The 20,359-nt window shown below is 40.1% G+C and overlaps 1 protein-coding gene across 5 annotated transcripts in view; it reads left to right on the top strand.

Annotated features, from left to right (window-relative positions):
• Positions 1–20,106, top strand: part of SLC18B1 (solute carrier family 18 member B1) — a 38,587-nt gene extending 18,481 nt beyond the window's left edge. For all 5 annotated transcript variants that reach the window (XM_047734245.1, XM_047734247.1, XM_047734246.1 and 2 more), the window contains 12 exons: positions 1,059–1,154; positions 1,848–1,921; positions 3,644–3,791; positions 6,993–7,149; positions 11,449–11,585; positions 13,995–14,096; positions 15,431–15,522; positions 16,643–16,738; positions 17,008–17,082; positions 18,637–18,730; positions 18,827–18,876; positions 19,109–20,106. In XM_047734245.1, the coding sequence (XP_047590201.1) occupies positions 1,059–1,154; positions 1,848–1,921; positions 3,644–3,791; positions 6,993–7,149; positions 11,449–11,585; positions 13,995–14,096; positions 15,431–15,522; positions 16,643–16,738; positions 17,008–17,082; positions 18,637–18,730; positions 18,827–18,876; positions 19,109–19,175 (1,188 nt within the window). In that variant the 3' untranslated portion in view covers positions 19,176–20,106. The remainder of the gene's footprint in view (positions 1–1,058; positions 1,155–1,847; positions 1,922–3,643; positions 3,792–6,992; positions 7,150–11,448; positions 11,586–13,994; positions 14,097–15,430; positions 15,523–16,642; positions 16,739–17,007; positions 17,083–18,636; positions 18,731–18,826; positions 18,877–19,108) is intronic.
• The last annotated feature ends 253 nt before the right edge of the window (positions 20,107–20,359 follow it).

The raw sequence follows: 20,359 nt of genomic DNA, 5'->3' as shown, positions 1-20,359 counted from the left end.
GTTTGCTAGCGCTGCCATAACAAATACCACAGACGGGGTGGCTTAAACAACAGAAATTCCTTGTCTGTCAGTTCTGGAGGCTGGAAGTCTGGGAAGATGTTAGCAAGGTTGGTTCCTACTGAGGACTGTGAGGGAGGAGTCTGTTTAGGCCTCTCTTCTTGGCTTATTGATTGCTGAGTTCTCATGCCATCTGTCTACTTTTGGTTTTATTGCCTGAGTTTTGGGTGTCAAATCCAAGAAATCATTGCCAAGACCAACGTCAAGAAGCACCCTCCTTTGAGGAATTTGACAGTTTCAGATCTTACATTTAAGTCATTCTGAGTTGATTTTGTGAGCGGGTGTAAGATAGGGGTCTGATTTCATTCTTTTGTTTGTGGGAGTCTGGTTTCCCGAATGCCATTTGTTGAAGAGACTATCCTTTCTTCACTGTCTGTCCTTGACATCCTTGTGGAAGATCATTTGACCATAAGTGTGTGAGTTTATTGCTAGGCTTTCTAATCTATTCCATATGTTTGTCTATGCCAGTGTCATGCAGTTTTAATTACTTCAACTTTGTTACTAATTAAGAGAGTGCACATGCATGGGCATGAGTGTGGGAAGGGGGAGGGCCAGGGGGAAAAGGAGAGAGAGAATCTTAAGCAGACTCTATGTCCAGCACAGAGCCCTGCTCCAGGGCTTCTTGATCTCACGACCCTGAGATCATGACCTGAACTGAAATCAAGAGTCGGATGCTTAACAGACTGAGCACCTAAGCACCCCTGTAATTTATTTTTGAAATCATGAAATGCGTTGCCTCCAGCTTTGTTTTTCTTCCTCAAGATTATAAAGCTAATAATTCTTTATGGGTGTGGTGAGTGAATAATTTTCATGTCAGAGACAGGGTCTTACTATATAGTTTCCCTTCCTTCCCCATTCTGCTTATTTGAAAATGATAATCTTTGAAATTGCTACACAGGTAAAGGTTACAAGAAAACAATGCCCTGATCTAATAGCTCCATCTTTCCACATGGATGAAAGTTTGTCTTGCAGACTTTGTTTCCTTTTTTGTTTCTTTAAAGGCTGAAAAGAAAGGAGTCAGCAATACAGTTACGGGTATGATCTTTGGATGTTATGCTTTGTTTGACTTGCTGGCATCTTTGGTGTTTGGAAAATATGTAAGTATTAAAATTCATATGAACACTTTCATTTTTATATGTTGTATAATGAATTATTCCAATCTATAAGTCTAGAATTTCCGTTGATACAGAAATAGCCATCATTATATTTTATGAATTATGCGAAGTGTTGATGGTTCCATTCTTAGGGTTGATTAAATTTTTTCCTAAGTTTTTATTTGAATTCCAGTTAGCTAACATTAGTGTAATATTAGTTTTCAGGTGCACAGTATAGTGACTCAACACTTCCCATTAAACACTCAGTGCCCATCACAAGTGCACTCCTTAATCCCCATCACCTATTTCATCCATCTCTCCACCCACCTCCCTTCTGGTAACCATCAGTTTGTGCTCTATAGTTAAGATTCTGTTTCTTGGTTTGTGTCTCTGTCTCTTTCTTTCCCTTTGCTTGTTTGTTTTGTTTCTCAAATTTCACATATGAGTGAGATCATATGGTATTGGTCTTTCTCTGACTGAGTTATTGCATTTCCCATAATGGGTTGATTGATTTTTCACTTCTTCCATGTTTGCAAGCAATGTATATTGTCATTCCATTAAAGAATTATTATAATCTTACATTAATTGTACATATGTTGCCCAAACCTTATATTTTCTGATGCAATAGATTTGTTTATGTGGATGTGGACTTGTAACAGTCATCAATTTACCCCTCTTCTCTGACATTTATTATAGCTTGTACAAATTGGAGCAAAATTTATGTTTGTAGCAGGAATGTTTGTCTCAGGAGGAGTTACAATTCTCTTTGGGTAAGTCATGTTCTGATACGTTTGGGAACTTGAACAGATTTCATAATTTATCTTCAATTTAAAATTTTAATGGATTCTTTAAATCACTCAGTACCATTGATTGCCTGCTTACAGCCGCGCATATAGCTATTGGTGAAGGGAATTGGGTGTTTAGAGGATAGGGCCAATGAAGGAAAGAGACTTCTAAGGACTTATCGTTAAGTGGCTTCTGAATCTGTTCATCAGGGCTATGAGTGTGAGTGACAGAAACTTAACTCACTTTTCTGAGTCACACGATATGTTTTGGCTCAAATGCCAAGTGCATTAAAGAATCAGCCAAAGCATAAAAGGAGACAGATGTTAAAATAATGTCTTTGGAAATCTTTCTCAAGCTCCTGGTTTTGCTTTCCTCTTCTTGTGCTTTGTTCTTGGTCAAGGTGTCCCCTTGTGGTAGCAAGAGTTCCCCCGGCAGCTCCCATAGGAAGAATTCCTCAACAGCTTCCCACTTTTCCTGAGTTTCCGGTAGATTCTCAGAATGGAGCCACTGGCCTGATCTTGTTGGTGACCCATCCCTGCATCCGGGGCAATGTAGGGGAGGAGGACATTCTTATTGGCCAGGCTTGAGTCATGTGCTCCCTTTGGAATGGTCCCCTCCATTGCTGTTTCCAGGAAAAGAGAAAATAAGTGCCAAAGGTAAAATAGCTACAGAAGTCTTAAGGCAGGGGTGCCTGGGTGGCTCAGTGGGTTAAAACCTCTGCCTTCCACTCCTGTCGTGATCCCAGGGTCCTGGGATTGAGCCCCACATCGCATCACATTGGGCTCTCTGCTCAGCGGGGAGCCTGCTTCCTCCTCTCTCTCTGCCTGCCTCTCTGCCTACTTGTGATCTCTATCTGTCAAATAAAAAAACAAAAAAAAAAAACAAAAAAACTTAATAGAAGTCTTCAGGCTTAGAGTCCTTACACCAGCAGTATGGTGGCAAATCATGTGAACGAGCCTACACAATTACTTGGGGAGTATAGCGGCATGAAAAGAGTACAGTAAGATGATGGAGTAAGGTCAGAAAGCCTTCATATCAAACGAAGTGGGGTTTTTTTTTTGGTCCCCCCCTTTTTTTCCTTCCTTTTTTTTTTTTTTTTGAAGGGGGTTGGTCTTCTATTTTCTGCATTCCTTTTTTTGTTTGTTTGTTTGTTTGAAGATTTGAGTTCTGCCACTGAGACCTGAGACCAAGAAGTCTTTTTTTCATTTATGTTCTTAGCAGAGTGATTCTACATATTTCAAAAACCGGATTTAGTATCACCTGCAGAGGACCAGTTACGTCAGCATACAAGGTCAATGAAACTGTCATTATGTGATGCAGATTGTTAACCAAAAAAAGAGATAATTGCCTTCTACTGAAAGTACAACAAAACAACTTTAAAAAATCATTTTTTTAAAGATTTTATTTATTTTACAGAGAGAGCTTACAAGTAGGCAGAGAGGGAGGCAGAGAGAGGGGGAAAGCAGGCTCCCTGCTGAGCAGAAAGCCGGATGCGGGGCTCCATCCCAGGACCCTGAGATCATGACCTGAGCCAAACGCAGAGGCCCAACCCACTGAGACAACTAGGCACCCCCAAAAAATCATATTCTAAAGAGATTTATTATAAGAACCTTAGGTGAGATATGATTCTTTTCAGTGAGTCGAAATAAAAAGGAAAAACAATAAAAACCAGCCTGGCATTTGAGAATTGTCTTGTTCTTTTTTAGTGTATTGGATCAAGTTCCAGATGGACCGATATTTATTGCTATGTGTTTTCTAGTGAGAGTGGCAGATGCGGTCAGCTTTGCGGCAGCAATAACTGCGTCTTTTTCCATTCTCGTAAAGGCTTTTCCAAATAATGTGGCTACGGTGTTGGTATGTATTTCATACGTGTTTCCTATTTTCCTCTTAGCATTGGTGAAAATATTCGCCTTTTCTAAGTTAACACTTCCTTTGAAATCTACGTTTTCCTATTTTCTGTGTGTTTTGGTTATCTTTTACCCTGGTTACTACTTCCAGCAGCAGGTTGTCAGCATATGTACCATCAGTCTTACTTAGGTCTCTTCCTATGCTTATGATCTCCTGAAGGAGCAGTTTGACAGGTAAATGGGGTTCAAACTAAATATTCTTTTTTACCATTAAAAACAAAACAAACAAAACGAGCTCCCTGGTAGTATTTTGTTGTCTCTCTGTACCCAGACTGTGACCGAGCAACAATGGACAGTTCCTTAGTGACCAGACACTTGATTCAAGCTTGAGGCCTTCCTCTACTTTTCCCAGATTCATGGAAGGAATCTTAGAGGGCTTGGAGTCCTTGTGTGCTCTCTTACTTTTCCCCAAATCCAGAACTTGATTGACATGCATTCCCCTATATTGGCCGGATACCTAGTATTAGTGACAGACCAGATGTCTGTCCCAACTTTTGACTACTGCCTCTGACCCCAAGCAGGTCCAGAGGAGAGAGCTGGACCCAGGCACTCTGGAAGGACCTGTGGTTTGCATATCAGACCAAATGCAGCCCTCAGAAGGAATAATTTTCCTTTAGACTTTAGGGCCTCCTCAGCCTAGTTCTAAGAATGCTCTTATTTGGGGCGTCTGGGTGGCTCAGTGGCTTAAGCCTCTGCCTTCAGCTCAGGTCATGATCTCAGGGTCCTGGGATCGAGCCCCACACTGGGCTCTCTGCCCAGCAGGGAGCCTGCTTCCCCCTCTCTCTCTGCCTGCTGCTCTGCCTACTTGTGATCTCTCTGTCAAATTAAAAAAAAAAAAAAAAGTGCCCTTATTTACCCATATTAATACTGTAGTTTTGGTCATTAGTATTTTTGCTGTGTAGGTAATTTTTTCTTCCCACTTTTTTTTTTTAAGGTCTTATTTATTTATTTGAGAGAGAGAATGAGAGACAGAGAGAGCCTGAGAAGAGAGAGAGCCAGAGGGAGAAGCAGACTTCCCGCCGAGTAGGGAGCCTGATGCAGGACTCAGTCCTGGGACTCCAGGATCGTGACCCGAGCCGAAGGCAGTCACTTAACCAACTGAGTAACCCAGGCGCCCATATTTCTTCCCACTTTTTATTGAATATCTATATCTATAGCTAGCTGGCTGTTCAGGCTCATTTTAGGTTCTGTAGCCATATGGTAGGCAGTGATGTACTGCTTACATTTCCCAGAAACACATTTCTCACAAATGGTTCAGAAGAACATGAGGCCATTGACAGGCTCTGTAAAACAGGGTTCTGGGGGTAAAATGGAGTGTGCCTGTGCTGTTCTCCAACTTTCACTTGAGTGAGTGTACTAAGGCTCTGAGAAATCCTGTAGTAAAGATATTTTATTTAATTTTCCACAACTCAATTTGACTGTGGAACTACTTTTTGACTGTTAAAGAACTGCTTTTCTGTGGAACACTCTGGAAGGTGCCTCCAAGGAATTTCCTATGATAACAGCAATAGTCGCTTTGATTTTCTGGTCAACAGGGGAAATTCATGTTGCCAACCCGTTTCTATATAAAAATTATAGCCTAAAGCTGACACAGCTAACTTGGTAGTCAATGTGGACGGCTTCCTTATGACAAAATGTAGAATTCCTATATTCTTTCTGAAATTAAAAGTTACCAATGGACTACTTTTGTGTCCTCCGTGAGGTCCCAGGTTGCAAGGTTGCAAGCCACAATCTCTGCTTAGCACTGCCAAAGACTAGATTCGTTTAAAATGGTGCAATTTCTGTAAGAGATTTTTAAGAGTAAAATATTTTCCTAGCACAGTTTTGTTTATTTTAATTTTAACAAAAAATTTTATTTAGTACCCAATTCAGAAGTTGCCAAGGGAATTATAGAATAAAGTGAATATATTCTATATATTACTTTTCCTCACCTTCATGGACGCACCTGGTGTCTAGGAATGCAGTCCCACATCGGTCTCCCCGGAGGCCACAGAGATTACAGGTTCTTTCTAGAGTGATTCCAAGTATGTATGAATGTGTTCGTGGGCGTGTGCGCGAGCGCACAGGAAGGCGTGCATGTGCCCACATAACAGACAGGGCATATGTGATTCTTTCCCCTTTGTTTCCTTTACGCTAGTGGTAGGATACTTTCCACACTGTTTAGAGCCTTGCTGTTATACTAACAGTGAAAGCATTTTGGAGATCTTTCTGTGCCTATATATGATCTGTGCCTATGCATGAAGAATTCCCTACTCTGGCTTCCCTTCAGTGGTAGTAGGTAATACTTCCCTATATGGAGATAACATACATCTATGGTTTACTCAAAGTGTTGATGAATGTTTAGATTGTCTACATCTTTTGCTGGTACAGACAGTGCTACAAACACATAAGTTTGTACGTATATCTTGTCACATCTTTACAACTGTGCCCCAAAATTAAATTCCCGGAATGGCATTCTGGGTCAGAGAGTATATACCGAATTACCCTCCTGTGTCCATTTATTCGCTGGCCGTGTACACATGGGCTGCTTTCCTCACTTCCTTGGCAGCAGACCATCTGATGGGTGATGAGTAAAAACTGGTATCTTGTGGTTTAACCGTTTGCTTCTTTTGAAAGTGAGGCTGGGCTTTCTTTTATATGCCTACGAGCTACTTGTATTTTATGTGTCAACAGTCTACTTAGAGCATTTGCTCATTTTCCTATTGGATTGTTCGTTTTCCCCCATTGATTAGTATTAGCTCTCTTGATATATTTGGGGAAAGTGGTCCTTTGTCAGTATTTTTTCCCCTGTTCTTCATTTGTCTTTTGATGTACTTAACCATCCATTGGTTTTCATATTTTTATGTAATCTGATTTGTGAATTTTTTTCTTTTGTGTCTTATGAGTTTTATATTGCAGTTAGAAAAATTTCCCAACCATAGGGATTAAAAATAAAAAAAAAAAGCCTGCCATATTTTATTTTTCTAGAATTTCTATGCTTTCGATATGTATATTTAAGTTTTTGGCTCATCTTGGGTTTGTGTGGGTTTGTGTGTGTAAATTGTGAAGTGGATAGAATTTTTTTCAGATGGTGTCCATTAAATCTTTACTTGTTAATTCTTCAAACAAACTATATTGACTCAATTTTCTTTCCCCCCCCCACTTTTAGGGAAGTCTTGAGATTTTTTCTGGACTGGGACTAGTTTTAGGACCGCCTTTAGGTGGCTTCTTGTATCAGTCCTTTGGCTATGAGATGCCTTTTATTTTGCTGGGATGCATAGTTCTGCTGATGGAACCACTCAACATGTACATTTTACCTAATTATGGTAAGACTGCATTTATTACTCACTTTAAGAGTCTGAAATTTAGGTATATTTATGCCTCTGTAGGAGGCCAATTTAGCAAATACTCACTTTCATTTTATATAAGCAATAATAGATTTATGGCACACCCTGAAAGAATTGATTCTCTTGGGACGCCTGGGTGGCTCAGTTGGTTAAGCAGCTGCCTTCGGCTCAGGTCGTGATCCCAGCGTCCTGGGATCGAGTCCCACATCGGGCTCCTTGCTTGGCGGGGAGCCTGCTTCTCCCTCTGCCTCTGCCTGCCATTCTGTCTGCCTGTGCTCGCTCGCTCTCCTCTCTCTCTGACAAATAAATAAAATCTTTAAAAAAAAAAAAAGAATTGATTCTCTTTTCAGAAATGTTGCTATAGGCACTTTATATGAATTTCTATGTATTACAAATTGGTTCTGACCTTTAGAACTGTCGAATATTTAATTTCTCATCACAAAACATCACCCTGTGAAGTGCCCACCAGAGGTCTTCTTGGACTTAATTAAGTATTCTGAATGACAAGTTATCAAAGGCCACACTATCTTTTTGAAAGGCCGGTAGGCAGGAGAGCGGGGTCAGACCTTCTCCCCAATGGTCCTTCCAACTGCCAGTGTGAGAAAACATAGCCGTATCGGGCAGTAATCGAGGGCACCCTGGATTCAAACCTTTATGCCACATAGGAGTCAACCTATCCTGTAATGGCTCCATGGACATAGCTGCAAGGGTCACCATGAGGGACATGCCTGAGTCAGCACACTCAGGGAAGCACCAAGCTGGGTGTCCTCATCAGGTACACATTGTTCATTTCGAGTTCTTTCTCTACGGACTCTACGGAATGACATTTACCAGGCAAGGGCTATTTTTATTATAAGCAAGATTGCCTAGTAACATCGCTGACATTTGACCTTCATCAGGTGATGAGGGGAGCAGAGCTAGAGACTTAACTTGAAGGCTGGAGAGGAGAGAGCTAGAGAAAGTTTCTAGAGAAGAAGTGCCCCCTGAAATGCAAGGCGGTGCTTGTTTCTGCGTGTGACAGTGGTTTCTGTGGTTGAGCATCCTGGTCGCTTGGTTCACAGATGAACACTGGGCTGATAATCAAGAAACTGATACCAGGTCAGAGTCTCATGCAGTGGGAAAAACAGTTCTGTCAACCCTTTACCACACTGTAGAGGGAAAAAGACTGCTTATTAATTCATGGTAGGACGGGTATTTAGAACTTCTGTGGTGAGGCACTAGACTGGCCTCCCCGCATCTTTACTCCTGGAGTCCTGGCCTGCTCTTCTTGTCTCCCCCTTGCCCCCACCACGTGATGTCTGTTTTCTGACTGCCACCAGCCTACTTCCTGGACAGTTAGTGCTCTTCGTTTCTGTTATTCCTCCATTAAAATCTCCAGCGTTTTCACTCAACTTAATAAAATCCCAGTTAGCTGTATTTTTGTGAACAAAAGGGTTTGGCAACGTTGCTGTTCATCTATGGGGATCTTCTATTTAGATTGAATAGAAAAAAGCTGGTATTAAAAAAAACTCTGAGATTGATAATGTTAAGACTATAAATACAGATTTAGGGGTTCCCGTGAAGGAGTACTTATTAAAATTAATGCTTTTGGAGAGCTTATGGATAGAAGCTAGAAAATGAAATTTTCTTTTGTTTTGATGATATTGGCAGAATTCGGTGCCCTGTAAATTCTACCCCACTCCTTTACCTCCTTCTGGACTCACAGACAATGTGGTTCTAGCTTTGGGGGTTAAGAGAACTTTAGTCTCTCTCTCTCTCTCTTATCCTTTGTATCTGTTCACCAAGTCCTCTCTTCTGTACTGCTCTCATGACATATTTCTAAAACAGTCATGGACGTGCCAATCCTTTTATTAAAAATCCCTAAATCTGTGAAATGTGAGCTTTATCTTGAAAGCCATGAGGAGCTGTTGTGAGATTGCAGTAGAGGAGTCACATGGTCTGAAATCTCTCCCCTTCCCATCTGCTCTGATCCCTCCTCATCCTTCAAAACTTACTCTGTATTACCTCTTCTGGGAAGTCTTTCTGAATCTTCTCGATCATCCAGCTAAATGCTGTGTAAGTAACACCTCTAACAGCAGCTTCCTGTGGCAGCATCATCAACCAGGGGGTCATGTCCCTCTAAAAGAATAGGTCAGAATTGTGGGGAGCAGAGAGAGTACCTGAGTAGCCTGGGAAAGCTCCCCCGGTGATTCTGCCATGTGTCTCATGAAGCAGGTATCACGCTAGGTTTTCGTTGCTTGGCCTCCTGCCACAGTTTAATTAAACTCATTATGTGTTTGCTTCTTTGGACACTTATGTATTCTCATTGTGATTTCTCATTTTTCCCTGCTTTGGATTTAGAGAAGGCAATCATTTCTGCCATAATAGTTTATCTTATACCAGAAATCCAATAATACCTTTTATATGCAAATAAATATAACCAACTAAAATTGATCTATAATTTATATGTCAATGGTGACTAATGAATCTCTTTAATAAACCATTCAAAATCCACACCAAATGAAGTCTCTCCCTGCTGGCCCTGTTACCCTGAGCCACGTGGCGGTGTTTGTCCTCTCTCTGAGTCTCACTGCACACCTGCTATAGTTGAGTGTCTAGACTGTGCTCACATTTGGTTCACCATTGACTTTTTTAGCTAATAAATAAGAAATTAACATCATGGTTTAACTTTATCCCTTTGATCTTGACCAAGTTCTAAATGTAACGCTCAAAATACTTGAACCATTCTTTGTGCTTTTTTTTGGTATTTTGTTCCATACTGGATCCTTATTCTCCAAGAATTAAGTCATGAACCATGACAGGTGTTTTTGGAGAAACAAGGATATACAAGTGCTGATCCTCGCCCTCCAGGAGCTTCCTTGTCCACACCTGGCCAATATCATCTCTGCCCCAGCACTGTGGCTGCCTCCTGACCGGTCCCCTTGTCTCCATTCTCCACAAGGCCACAGAGAGGTTTCTTCAAACCACACATCTGATTCCTACTCCTTGTTTGGATTCCCTAGTGATTTCTCAGGCTTCTAAGCGTGTTTTTCAGAGTCTTGCACAAACATGCTTCCGCAGTATGATCTCTCTCCATGCTGCTGTGTCCCCTACGCCAGTCTCCATCCACTAGCTTTGCTTCTCTCCTTCATTTCTTCAAACACAGTATAGTTTTCCTGATTTTTTGAGTCTTAGAAGGTGCCATTCCTGGAATAATGTGCCTGGCTTATTTTTTCCTCATCCTTCGCTTCCTCATCTTAAGCTCATGTTTTGGGCATCAACTTAGATATCAATACTTTCGGGAAGCCTTCTTTATACGGCTTTCCCTGTTTTTGTTTGTTTGTTTAAGGCAGTCCTCTCATATGCTCTGAAAGGTTCCCGCCTAGTTACATCCTAGCTCTCTCCTCTCCTTCCTGTAACTTCTTTGTGAGGTCAGGGCTTGGCTCTGTCTTTTTTGCCTTTATTTTCCCAGCATTTTGCAAGGATTTTGCTCAGTAAATTAACAGGGTGATAGGAAAATCACCAAACAATAGTAAACAATAATAAAAAAATGTAGTTTAGGTGCTAAAAGATATGGTAGATTCCAGAAGTGCGGTAGGAAACAGAGAAAGGTAAAATTTGTGGGCTAGAAGCAGGCCTTACGAAGTGGATAGAATTTGAAAAATTAGCAGGAGAAAAAAAAGGAGTCAGAGCATGTGACTGGAGGCTTGGAAATAACCATTCCTGTTGCTGGGAACAGTGAAGAAGCTGAGTTCCTGAAAGGGGATACTGGCACTGAGGTCAGCGCAGTTGACCTTGAGGGCCAGTGTAATTTTTGTGTGATTCAGTAGCATGCCTCTCAATCTGGTGTTTTCTTTGGCATCAGGGGAAAAAAAAAATTGTCTTGTGCTCTTTGGTGAACATAGATTCCTTCTCAGCATATACATTGTTCCGTGATAAAGCTTCTGGCTTTTCCCCTGCGCTAAATCTAACTTTATATATTCTCCGTCCCATCTGGGGAAGGCCTCACTTGCTTCTCAGTTATAACCTATAACCGAAGACCCTCTCTTCTCCTCACACTCTGCTTCCAGTTGATTCTTTATGAATCTGAGAAATTGTTTTTAAGAAAACTCATTGTGGCTCCTAGGTTTGGATAATTTATATGCAATATAGATAATAGGTAATTTTAAGCAAACTCAGAGGTGCAGTTATTTTGATTACCAAATCAAGATGGCCTTACCAATTTTACTTTTCAAAATAGGTTGACATTGTGAACTACTCTGATTTTTTTTTTTTCCTTCTTCAAATTTTTACCCAAAGATTCTGATCCAGGCAAACACTCGTTCTGGAAACTGATCACTCTACCCAAGGTGGCGCTCATAGCCTTCGTCATCAACTCGCTCAGCTCATGTTTTGGCTTCCTTGATCCTACTCTGTCTCTCTTTGTTCTGGAGAAGGTAGGTGGCCTGATTGTCAAAGAGCTCTGCACTGTAGAAGGTGGGTGGGTTTGCTTGCTCTTGGGTTCTGCTTTGTGGAATGTGCTCTGAGTGGCTGTGAGAACTGCACAGGGTGAGAACTGCACCCACGGGTAGCCTGTACCTTCCCTCTGTGACATCCCTTTGACTAGGGGTCTGATTCAGGGTGAACGAAAGAAGCTTTTCACTAAATGGCCTGAATACTGGTCTCCTTTTCAGGGTCTTGCTCGAGTCATCACAGGTCTGGCTGCTTAACAAGGATACTTTCCTCTACTTATTTGAATTCCAGTGAGACATTTGGGGTACTCTGTAGATCATTTGATGTTCTTCTCTAACAGATCCCTTCTGGGTCCAATTACTTTTTAGTCTATTACATATTACATACATGAAATGACTATGGAATATATTAATCTGGGATGGTAGAGAGGAATCAAGAGTCTCAAATTTTTTGAGTGCTGGAAAATAAATGTTGAATTTAAAAGTTGGATGTTGTAGAAATTGTCTCAGTTATTTCTGGAAAAGAGATTATTAACAATGTGATAAAGTACACTACTAACTCTGGTAGTTAATTATACTGAAGAATTAATATGTGTTTATAAAGGCAGAACTCTAATTGCATCCTACACTGACTATATGTGAGGTTTGGGAATTCAAAAAGCACAGTTACCAAACACACAGTTCCTCGAAGTCACTAGAGACAGTTTTGGGTATGTGAGATACGCAAAAAGATAAACATGGAGACTGTGATTTTAGTGCCTGACCCAACGTTTAGGAAATAATATAGTATCTTGCTTGAGCATCTGTGAGGTAATAAGAAACATATTTTGTGTTTATGATGACACATGCCATTCGTGTCATCAACAGTGTATCTCTTCAAGAGTCATTTTTCTATCCTCTAAAGAATTTCTGCCTGAACAAGGGGAAAATATTGTAACCAATCTGTGGTAAATCCAAGTTGCTCATGTGTATTTTATCAGGAATCTTTATAAATATTATTTTCCAAATACATTTGTTAGGTATATCTTTACATTTTCCTATTTTTTCTATCAAAAGATTTTTATCCTGTTGCCCTTCTTCTGACTTCTCACCAGCTGTTTGAACTGGCAGCTTACTGTCCTGTCTTTCGTCACCTAGCCTTTTAGGGTAGGACATTTCCACTCTGTCTCCCCCAGTTATAAAAATCAGAAAACACTGCTGACTTTTTTCTTTCTACTAGTATCTTTTTTTTTTCTTTTTTTAAGATTTTTATTTATGTATTTGACAGTGAGAGCAAGAGAGAATAAGCAGGCAGAGCAGCAAAGGGAGGAGAAGCAGGCTTCCCACTGAGCAGGGAGCCCAATGTGGGGCTCAATTCCAGGACCTTGGGATCATGACCTGAGCCGAAGGCAGTTGCTTAACCAACTGAGCCACCCACGTGCCCCCTTCATACTAGTATCTTCAAAGGACTAATTTGTTATAAAAATTGTTGAAACATATATGGACTCATTTATAATTCTCATGAGCTTGCTTAAGAAAATTAGTTAAGGAAATTAAGGAAAACAGGAACAACTCAGTGAACCAAAAAAGGTGTTTGTATCATGCTAATAACAGTATCAGGATTGTGTGGTAGCTTACTGTTTTAAAAGCCTTTTGTAATGCATCACACCATCAATACTTTAATTAGATATTAACAGCCCTTTGAAATAAATGGGATAAATGTTATCCTCAGTGTTTTTTACACCAGTGCATTTTAGTCTATGGGCAGTCAGCATCACTTGGTGGCTTTTTAGAAATGCAAATTCTTAGGGCACCTGGGTGGCTCAGAAGGTTAGGTGTCCCACTCTTGATCTCAGCTCAGGTCTTGATCTCAGGGTCGTGAGTTCAAGCCCCATGTTGGGCTTAAGCTGGGTGTGGAGCCTACTTAAAAAAAAGAGTAAGAAATGCAAATTCTCTGGCCCCATCCCATACCTTTTGAATCAGAAATTTTAGGGCTGAAGTCTAAGAACCTCTTTTTTTTTTTTTTAATCCCTTAAATCAAGGCATGTTAACACTTGTTGCCAGCTAAGAACCTCTTCAAAGTACTCTGGGTAGTTCTCTAATGCACACTAAAGTTTTTGAAGCTCTGGTTTACATGTAAAAAATGTTATGATTCATAGAAGCAAAATTATATGTTTAAAATCAAATGCTACAGAGCAAGACATCTAGGACTTTTGACCTCTGGTTAGGTTTTTTTCCTTCCCCTTATAGAGAAAAAGGAGCCCATTTACACAAATCAGTCAAAATCAGGAAAGATGCTTAGTGGTAGTAGTGGCTCATGATAGATAACAAGAACTGAAGAGGTGGCTAGAAAAGATTTATGTTTATTTTAAAAATGACTTAATAACATAACTCTAATATGAAATTTTTTTACAGTTTAATTTACCAGCCGGTTATGTGGGACTGGTATTCCTGGGCTTGGCCCTATCCTACTCCATTTCTTCACCATTGTTTGGTCTGCTGAGTGATAAAATACCAGTACGTACACTGAATCTTCATTTAATAATCGCTTTTGTATATTTAAGCCAGTGGCTTTCCAGCTGTACTTCTGGAACTCTAGAGGTCCATTGATTAGAATTGATACTCAATTAAAAAAAAATTTAGCTTATTAATATATAATTGAGAAATAAAATGATAAGATATTTAAAGTGTACACCATGGTGATTTGGGATCCAAATACATTGTGAAAGGGTGCCTTCCATCTGGTTAATTAATACACCCATCACCTCTATATTATCTTTTAATTTTTTTTTTTTGAGGGGGCGAGAACATTTAAATTCTACAGTATTCAATTTTTGGGGTCGATGACGAGGTTCCAGTGTCTTCCAACCTGTCACTCTGAGAAAATTCACTATTAATTGCTTCTTCTGGGGGAAAATGGGGTCTGCACTGAAGCTGTTGACAAACTTAGATTTGACTTTCTAAAGGAAAAAAGTCCCTTGATGCAAAATAACATGGATTGGCCTTAAAAATTAGGGCAGAGTCGCAGAATTAGTTAGGACTAGGGAAGATTGAGTGGAGACAATTCAGGTTTTCTGTGGGAATGAAGGGATCGGCTACATAAATATACATTGGTTGTCCTGTGGCCATCTGGGTAGAAAATCCCTTCTGTTCTCTTTGCCTAGGTCTAAACCATTCAGTCCAGATGATTGGTATACAGTACTAGTAAGTACTGATAGCCAAATCTCCAGCTTCTGTGATTTTAGTGCTTGCTTACATATTTATTTATTTATTTAGCATTTCCCCTCCTCATTAAGCTTACATAAATATTTATCAAGACTTAACTTACGCGGAGATTACTAGGTAATCTGAATGACAAAAAGCAAGGGTCTGAAACAATATTTGGAGCTCGGTTTTAAGACCCTCTTCTCTCACTGAGCAGATACTTTGCCTCTAGAATTTTCTGCATGTGCTCAAGTAGTTTAAAAGGAATAATTCTGTTGGGTACTTTTAAAATAATGTGAATATGTATCGCATCTACCAGGTGGTTCCTTGTGGGGACTGCTTTTTAAATTGTTATTTTTGGAATTGTTCATCGTGTGCACAATCTGTAATACGCTCCATTCCCAAGGAATCCTTTTCCTAGGAAACTCCCTAGCTTGGGGTATATTGTCCTTGCTTTTCTGTTTACCATCTACCTATTTTCTCTTAAATGTAAAGTTTTGTTTTCTTCCGTGTATTTGGATCTTGTTCATGTCATGGCTTGTATTCTTCAATGTTTTGTTTTGTTTTTGTTTTTGTTTTTCATATGCTTTCTTTATGGAGGAACTTCACCTCTTAGAGTTTTTTTGGACTCTCATTCTCTTTACCAGCATCTAAGGAAATGGTTTCTGGTCTGGGGAAACATCATCACGGCAGTATGCTACATGCTCTTAGGACCCATTCCAATCTTGCACATTAAAAGGTAATGTTTTTCCTTTTTCTATATTTTTGGCTGAATAGCGTTAAGAATTATTAAAGAAATTTTTGGTGGGATGAGGGCATAGCTTCATATTTTGAACCTTAGTACTTCAATAATTACCTTGATTTAGGACTCCAGTGAATTGTTTGTTAGACTGGCAGTATTTTACATTACTAGGAGCTAGCCAAAAGAAATGCCTAAAATCTATATCGAGTGAGGAACAAAGCTTCTCCCTTTGTGTTTTAATTGCACACTTGTTTGTACTTTATTTTAAAAATAGTGTTTGTTGCCATCTACTTTTAGCTGATAGTTCTTACAATATGTTTTTGTTTTTTCTCTTCCTTCTTGAGCCTTAAGACTGGGATCAAATCTTTCTTTTGTATCTGTCTCATTCTTAGCACATAGTAGCAGCTCATTAGAGCTTCTTAAATGTAATTTACTTGCTGAAATACAGGGAGCTTAGAGGTTTTCAGGTAGTCCTGGGATAAAGCGTGACAGGGAACAAGCAAGTATTTCAGGGTCCTTCAGACTTGGGTTTACATCCAGCCTTTGCCATTGACTAGATAGAGGAACTCCAGCAAATCGTTCAGCTTCCAAGAGCCTTGGTTTTCTTATGTGATCACAGTGCATGCTGCTTGGCAGGATGATGCTGCAATGATTCAGTGGGGAAATGGATATTAAGTAAATGGCACAGTGTGGGAAGTGGAACAAAATTAGTTTCCTGTCTCTTCCTTTACCACTTCCCTTCTAGGCCATTTTTTTTTTTTTTCCAGTCAATTGAATTTCAAAACCCAAGTGATTGAAGGAGCAACATGAACATTTAGCCAATTTTGACAAGATTAGATACAGTGATAATCTCTTATCATGTTGACTCCTGGCATGGGATATGTGTGACCAAGAAATTGAGATATCGCGGTGAATTGATATCCACAACCCCCACTCCGACTGTAAGGGTGCTGTCACTGACAGAAGTGGGATAAAATGGCAATGAGGCAGACTGGTCAGGTCATCTGTGAAACAAGCCACTCTGGGATTCAGCCTGCCCTCCCTACTAGGAGAGTTTGTGCCTGTCAACATGCTAATGTTGCTTGGTTTTGTTTCTTTCTCCAAAACCCTTTTGCAGTCAGCTTTGGCTGCTGGTGCTCATCCTAGTCCTGAACGGTGTCTCTGCTGGAATGAGCATAATTCCAACCATCCCGGAGATCCTCAGTTGTGCCTAGTAAGTCCCTTCTGTGCTTGAGAAGCCGGGTCGTGAATAGTAGGGAGCGTCACATGCTTTCTTCAGTTATTTTTAGAAAACCATGGAGTCAACATAAATACAAAAATTCCTTCAAATTGGATTAGCTTTTCATCTTAGAAATGGACTGTTTTGTCTGTTGGTTTTGTTCAGATCATTTCCGGTCTATTTTAACTTACCTGTCACATACTATTTGCTTTCTTCGTGTAGGTTTCCCTTTTCATAACAGATCTATTCTTCTGTCTCTGCAGCGAAAATGGCTTTGAGGAGGGATTAAGTACCGTGGGACTCGTGTCGGGTCTCTCCAGCGCAATGTGGTCAGTTGGGTGAGTAGCCCTTTCATTTACACCTGTCAGATGGAAAATGCTATCTCCACTTCCATGAAGAAATGGACACCAAGAAGTCCGATGAGTTGCCGAAAGGCACCTAATTCATTTAGACCAGAGCTGGAGTCTTAACCCACATGCTCCGCCTCTAAGATCAGTGGTTTTACCAGCAGTTTTAAAAGCTCATCAAAATGGTCCCATGTTCTGTCTTATTTATTTATTTATTTATTATTTTTTTAAGATTTTATTTATTTGACAGAGATCACAAGTAGGCAGAGAGAGAGGGAAGCAGGCTCCCCGCTGAGCAGAGAGCCCGATGTGGGGCTCGATCCCAGGACCCTGAGATCATGACCTGAGCTGAAGGCAGAGGCTTTAACCCACTGAGCCACCTAGGAGCCCCCGTTCTGTCTTTTTAAAGTGATCTTATCTGGGGCGCCTGGGTGGCTCAGTGGGTTAAGCCGCTGCCTTCGGCTCAGGTCATGATCTCAGGGTCCTGGGATCGAGTCCCGCATCGGGCTCTCTGCTCGGCAGGGAGCCTGCTTCCCTCCCTCTCTCTGCCTGCCTCTCTGTCTACTTGTGATCTCTCTCTGTCAAATAAAAAAATAAAATCTTTAAAAAAAAAAATAAAAAAAAAAATAAAGTGATCTTATCAAAGTTTCTCTAACAGGAGCATGTCTCAAGTTTTAAAAATGTCTTCATTTCTTCATTCACTCATCTATTTTTGACTCTTTGCTATCCCTGAGGGATGACTATGCACTGACACGGTAGTGTATCTCAATAAATGTATACCGAATTAAGTTCTTTTCAATACGAATACTGAGAAGAATAGAGAGAATAATATAAAGATTCTTTTGAGGGTGTGTCTCCTTTTTAACATTCTTGTGTAAGGCACCAGTTTTTTAGAAGCAGTTACTATAATTTTAGAATTGTTTAAAATTTGTGAACGTCGTCATTATCAGATATAATTGGTTTTTTTTTAAAGCTTTTATTTATTTATTTGACAGACAGAGACCACAAGTAGGCAGAGAGGCAGGCAGAGAGAGGGGGAAGCAGGCTTCCTGCTGAGCAGAGAGCCCGATGTGGGGTTCAGTCCCAGGACCCTGGGATCAGGACCTGAGCCGAAGGCAGAGGCTTTAACCCACTGAGCCACCCAGGCACCCCAAGATATAATTGTTTTCTCACGCCCAGTGCTCTGTCCAGGAATTAGCTTTTGTCTTTAGTACTTACAGTTCCAATTTATTTATGTATTTATTAGGATTTTATTTATTTATTTATTTATTTATCAGAGAGAGAGAGAGAGAGTGCACGCACAAGCAGGGGGAGCAGCAGGCTTCCTGCCAGCAAGGAGCCTGATGCTGGACTCTATCCCAGAATCCTGGCATCATGACCTGACCTGAAGGCAGAGGCTTAACTGACTGAGACACCCAGACACCCCCTTACAGTTCCAATTTAATGAAGATGTATGATTGAGGGATTGTGCTGCCTTTAGGAAGTAATTCTTTTTTAATTTTTTTTTAAACACTATTTAATACTCTTTCTCCTTTTCATTGTTAGTGCTTTTATAGGACCAACACTGGGTGGATTTCTGTATGAGAAAATTGGTTTTGAATGGGCAGCTGCTGTCCAAGGTCTTTGGGCTCTGACAAGTGTGAGTAATCAGTATTTCGTTTTCATCTTCCTTACATTTGTGGAGATGTGTGACTTTGAGAATTGACATTAACCAGTTTCTTTAATTGCGTTCAAGGGACTAACGATGGGCTTGTTTTATCTGTGGGAGCACTCACAGAGAAGAAGGTATGGTCAGCTCTTGAGCTTTTTTTTCCCCTTTTAAAGTCAGCCTGTGGGAGTAGAAAAAAAATAACCATTCTGTATCTGTTCTTCCAGTCAGCAGATTTCTGGGCACCCAAAGCCTTATTATTTGATAGATGCATTTAGGGGGAAAAGTAGAGATGTCGGTACTGGGGTTGTTTTTTTTTTTTTTAAGATGAGAAATATTGAGGTTCTCCTCTTTTTTCTTTCAATGCAGATCTAAACTCCAAAATATTCTGGGCACAGAGGAGGAACGGACTTCCCTCTTACCTAATGAAATCTAGCCTTAAGATCCTGGATCAATACCCACTGGGAGATGGGTGCTCCTGGCCTTGAACATCAGAGTTAAAGGGGTTTTCTTAATATTACACACAAACTTCCACGGACTGTATACCAGCATCCTGATGGTCTCAATGTATTTTTGGATAATCCTGTGTTGGGCTGTCCTAAAAAGCTGGCCTGCTAGACCAGCCATATTTGCAACATTAAGTATGAGAAGAGCAGTTGAAAATCAGCAAAAGTTTGTGTTTTGAGGTGATCCAACCCGGCCTTGAAGGGATTATTGACTCTAAGTCTTCTGTTTCCTTTGTTTACTTTTTAAGTGCACTAATTCTGTGAATCTACCTTTTGTTTATTAACAGGGAAATAAATGAATTCATTTGATATGCTTAAAAGTAATATAAAGATTACTCAAAATGTGTAGAATAACTGAAATCCGTTTTTAAAAGGCATGCTGTCTCTCTGTCCTAAGATTTTTGTTCTCATTCAAAAGGCGTAATTCTTGCCTCCCATCATGCAAAAACTCTCAGCTCTTGTAGAAGTTTTGTTTGTGTAAGAGGCATGACATTAGACTTCCATTTTTGTAACATACTTTGAATTAGGATCTGGATTTATAAACAGTGCTTAGTATAACATTATCCATTTCCCTAATCTCCCTATTTCAGTTCTACCACCTGTTTTGATTTTGGGTTTTTTTGGTTTGTTTTTTTTTTTACATATTTCTGGTAGATGTATTCCATTCCCAGAGCAAGTGAGTCCACAGGACTGTTTCTTGTATTCTAGGGAATGGGTTCATCTGATTTCTTGTGAAATCCATGCTGTTGCTTAAAATGAGTGAATCTCTCTGTGTCATTCTCATACCTCCTGATGTGTTTTCCTGCTGTAGTAGCCACATTTACACTTTTTAAAAAAATAAAAGAAATGGTTTTATCTATATATTAATTCAAAAATATCTATTGAATGACTCCTCTGAACTGACTGACCCCTCTGAGAGGCACTAGGAATTTAGCTGTGATCTAAATAAACAATCTCTGCTTTTATGGAACTTAGATTCCGGTGGAATAGACAAACCGTAAATAAATACCAGGCTGTCCCATGGTCCTACAGAGTTGCCATTAAGGGAAAACGTGGTGATATGGGAGAGTAAGTGAATGAGTAACTTGGTGTGGGGTCCTAATTTAGATAAGGC

Source organism: Lutra lutra, chromosome 6 (genome assembly GCF_902655055.1).
Source record: "Lutra lutra chromosome 6, mLutLut1.2, whole genome shotgun sequence".
NCBI lineage: Eukaryota > Metazoa > Chordata > Mammalia > Carnivora > Mustelidae > Lutra > Lutra lutra.
This window is presented reverse-complemented; position numbering and strand designations above follow the sequence as displayed.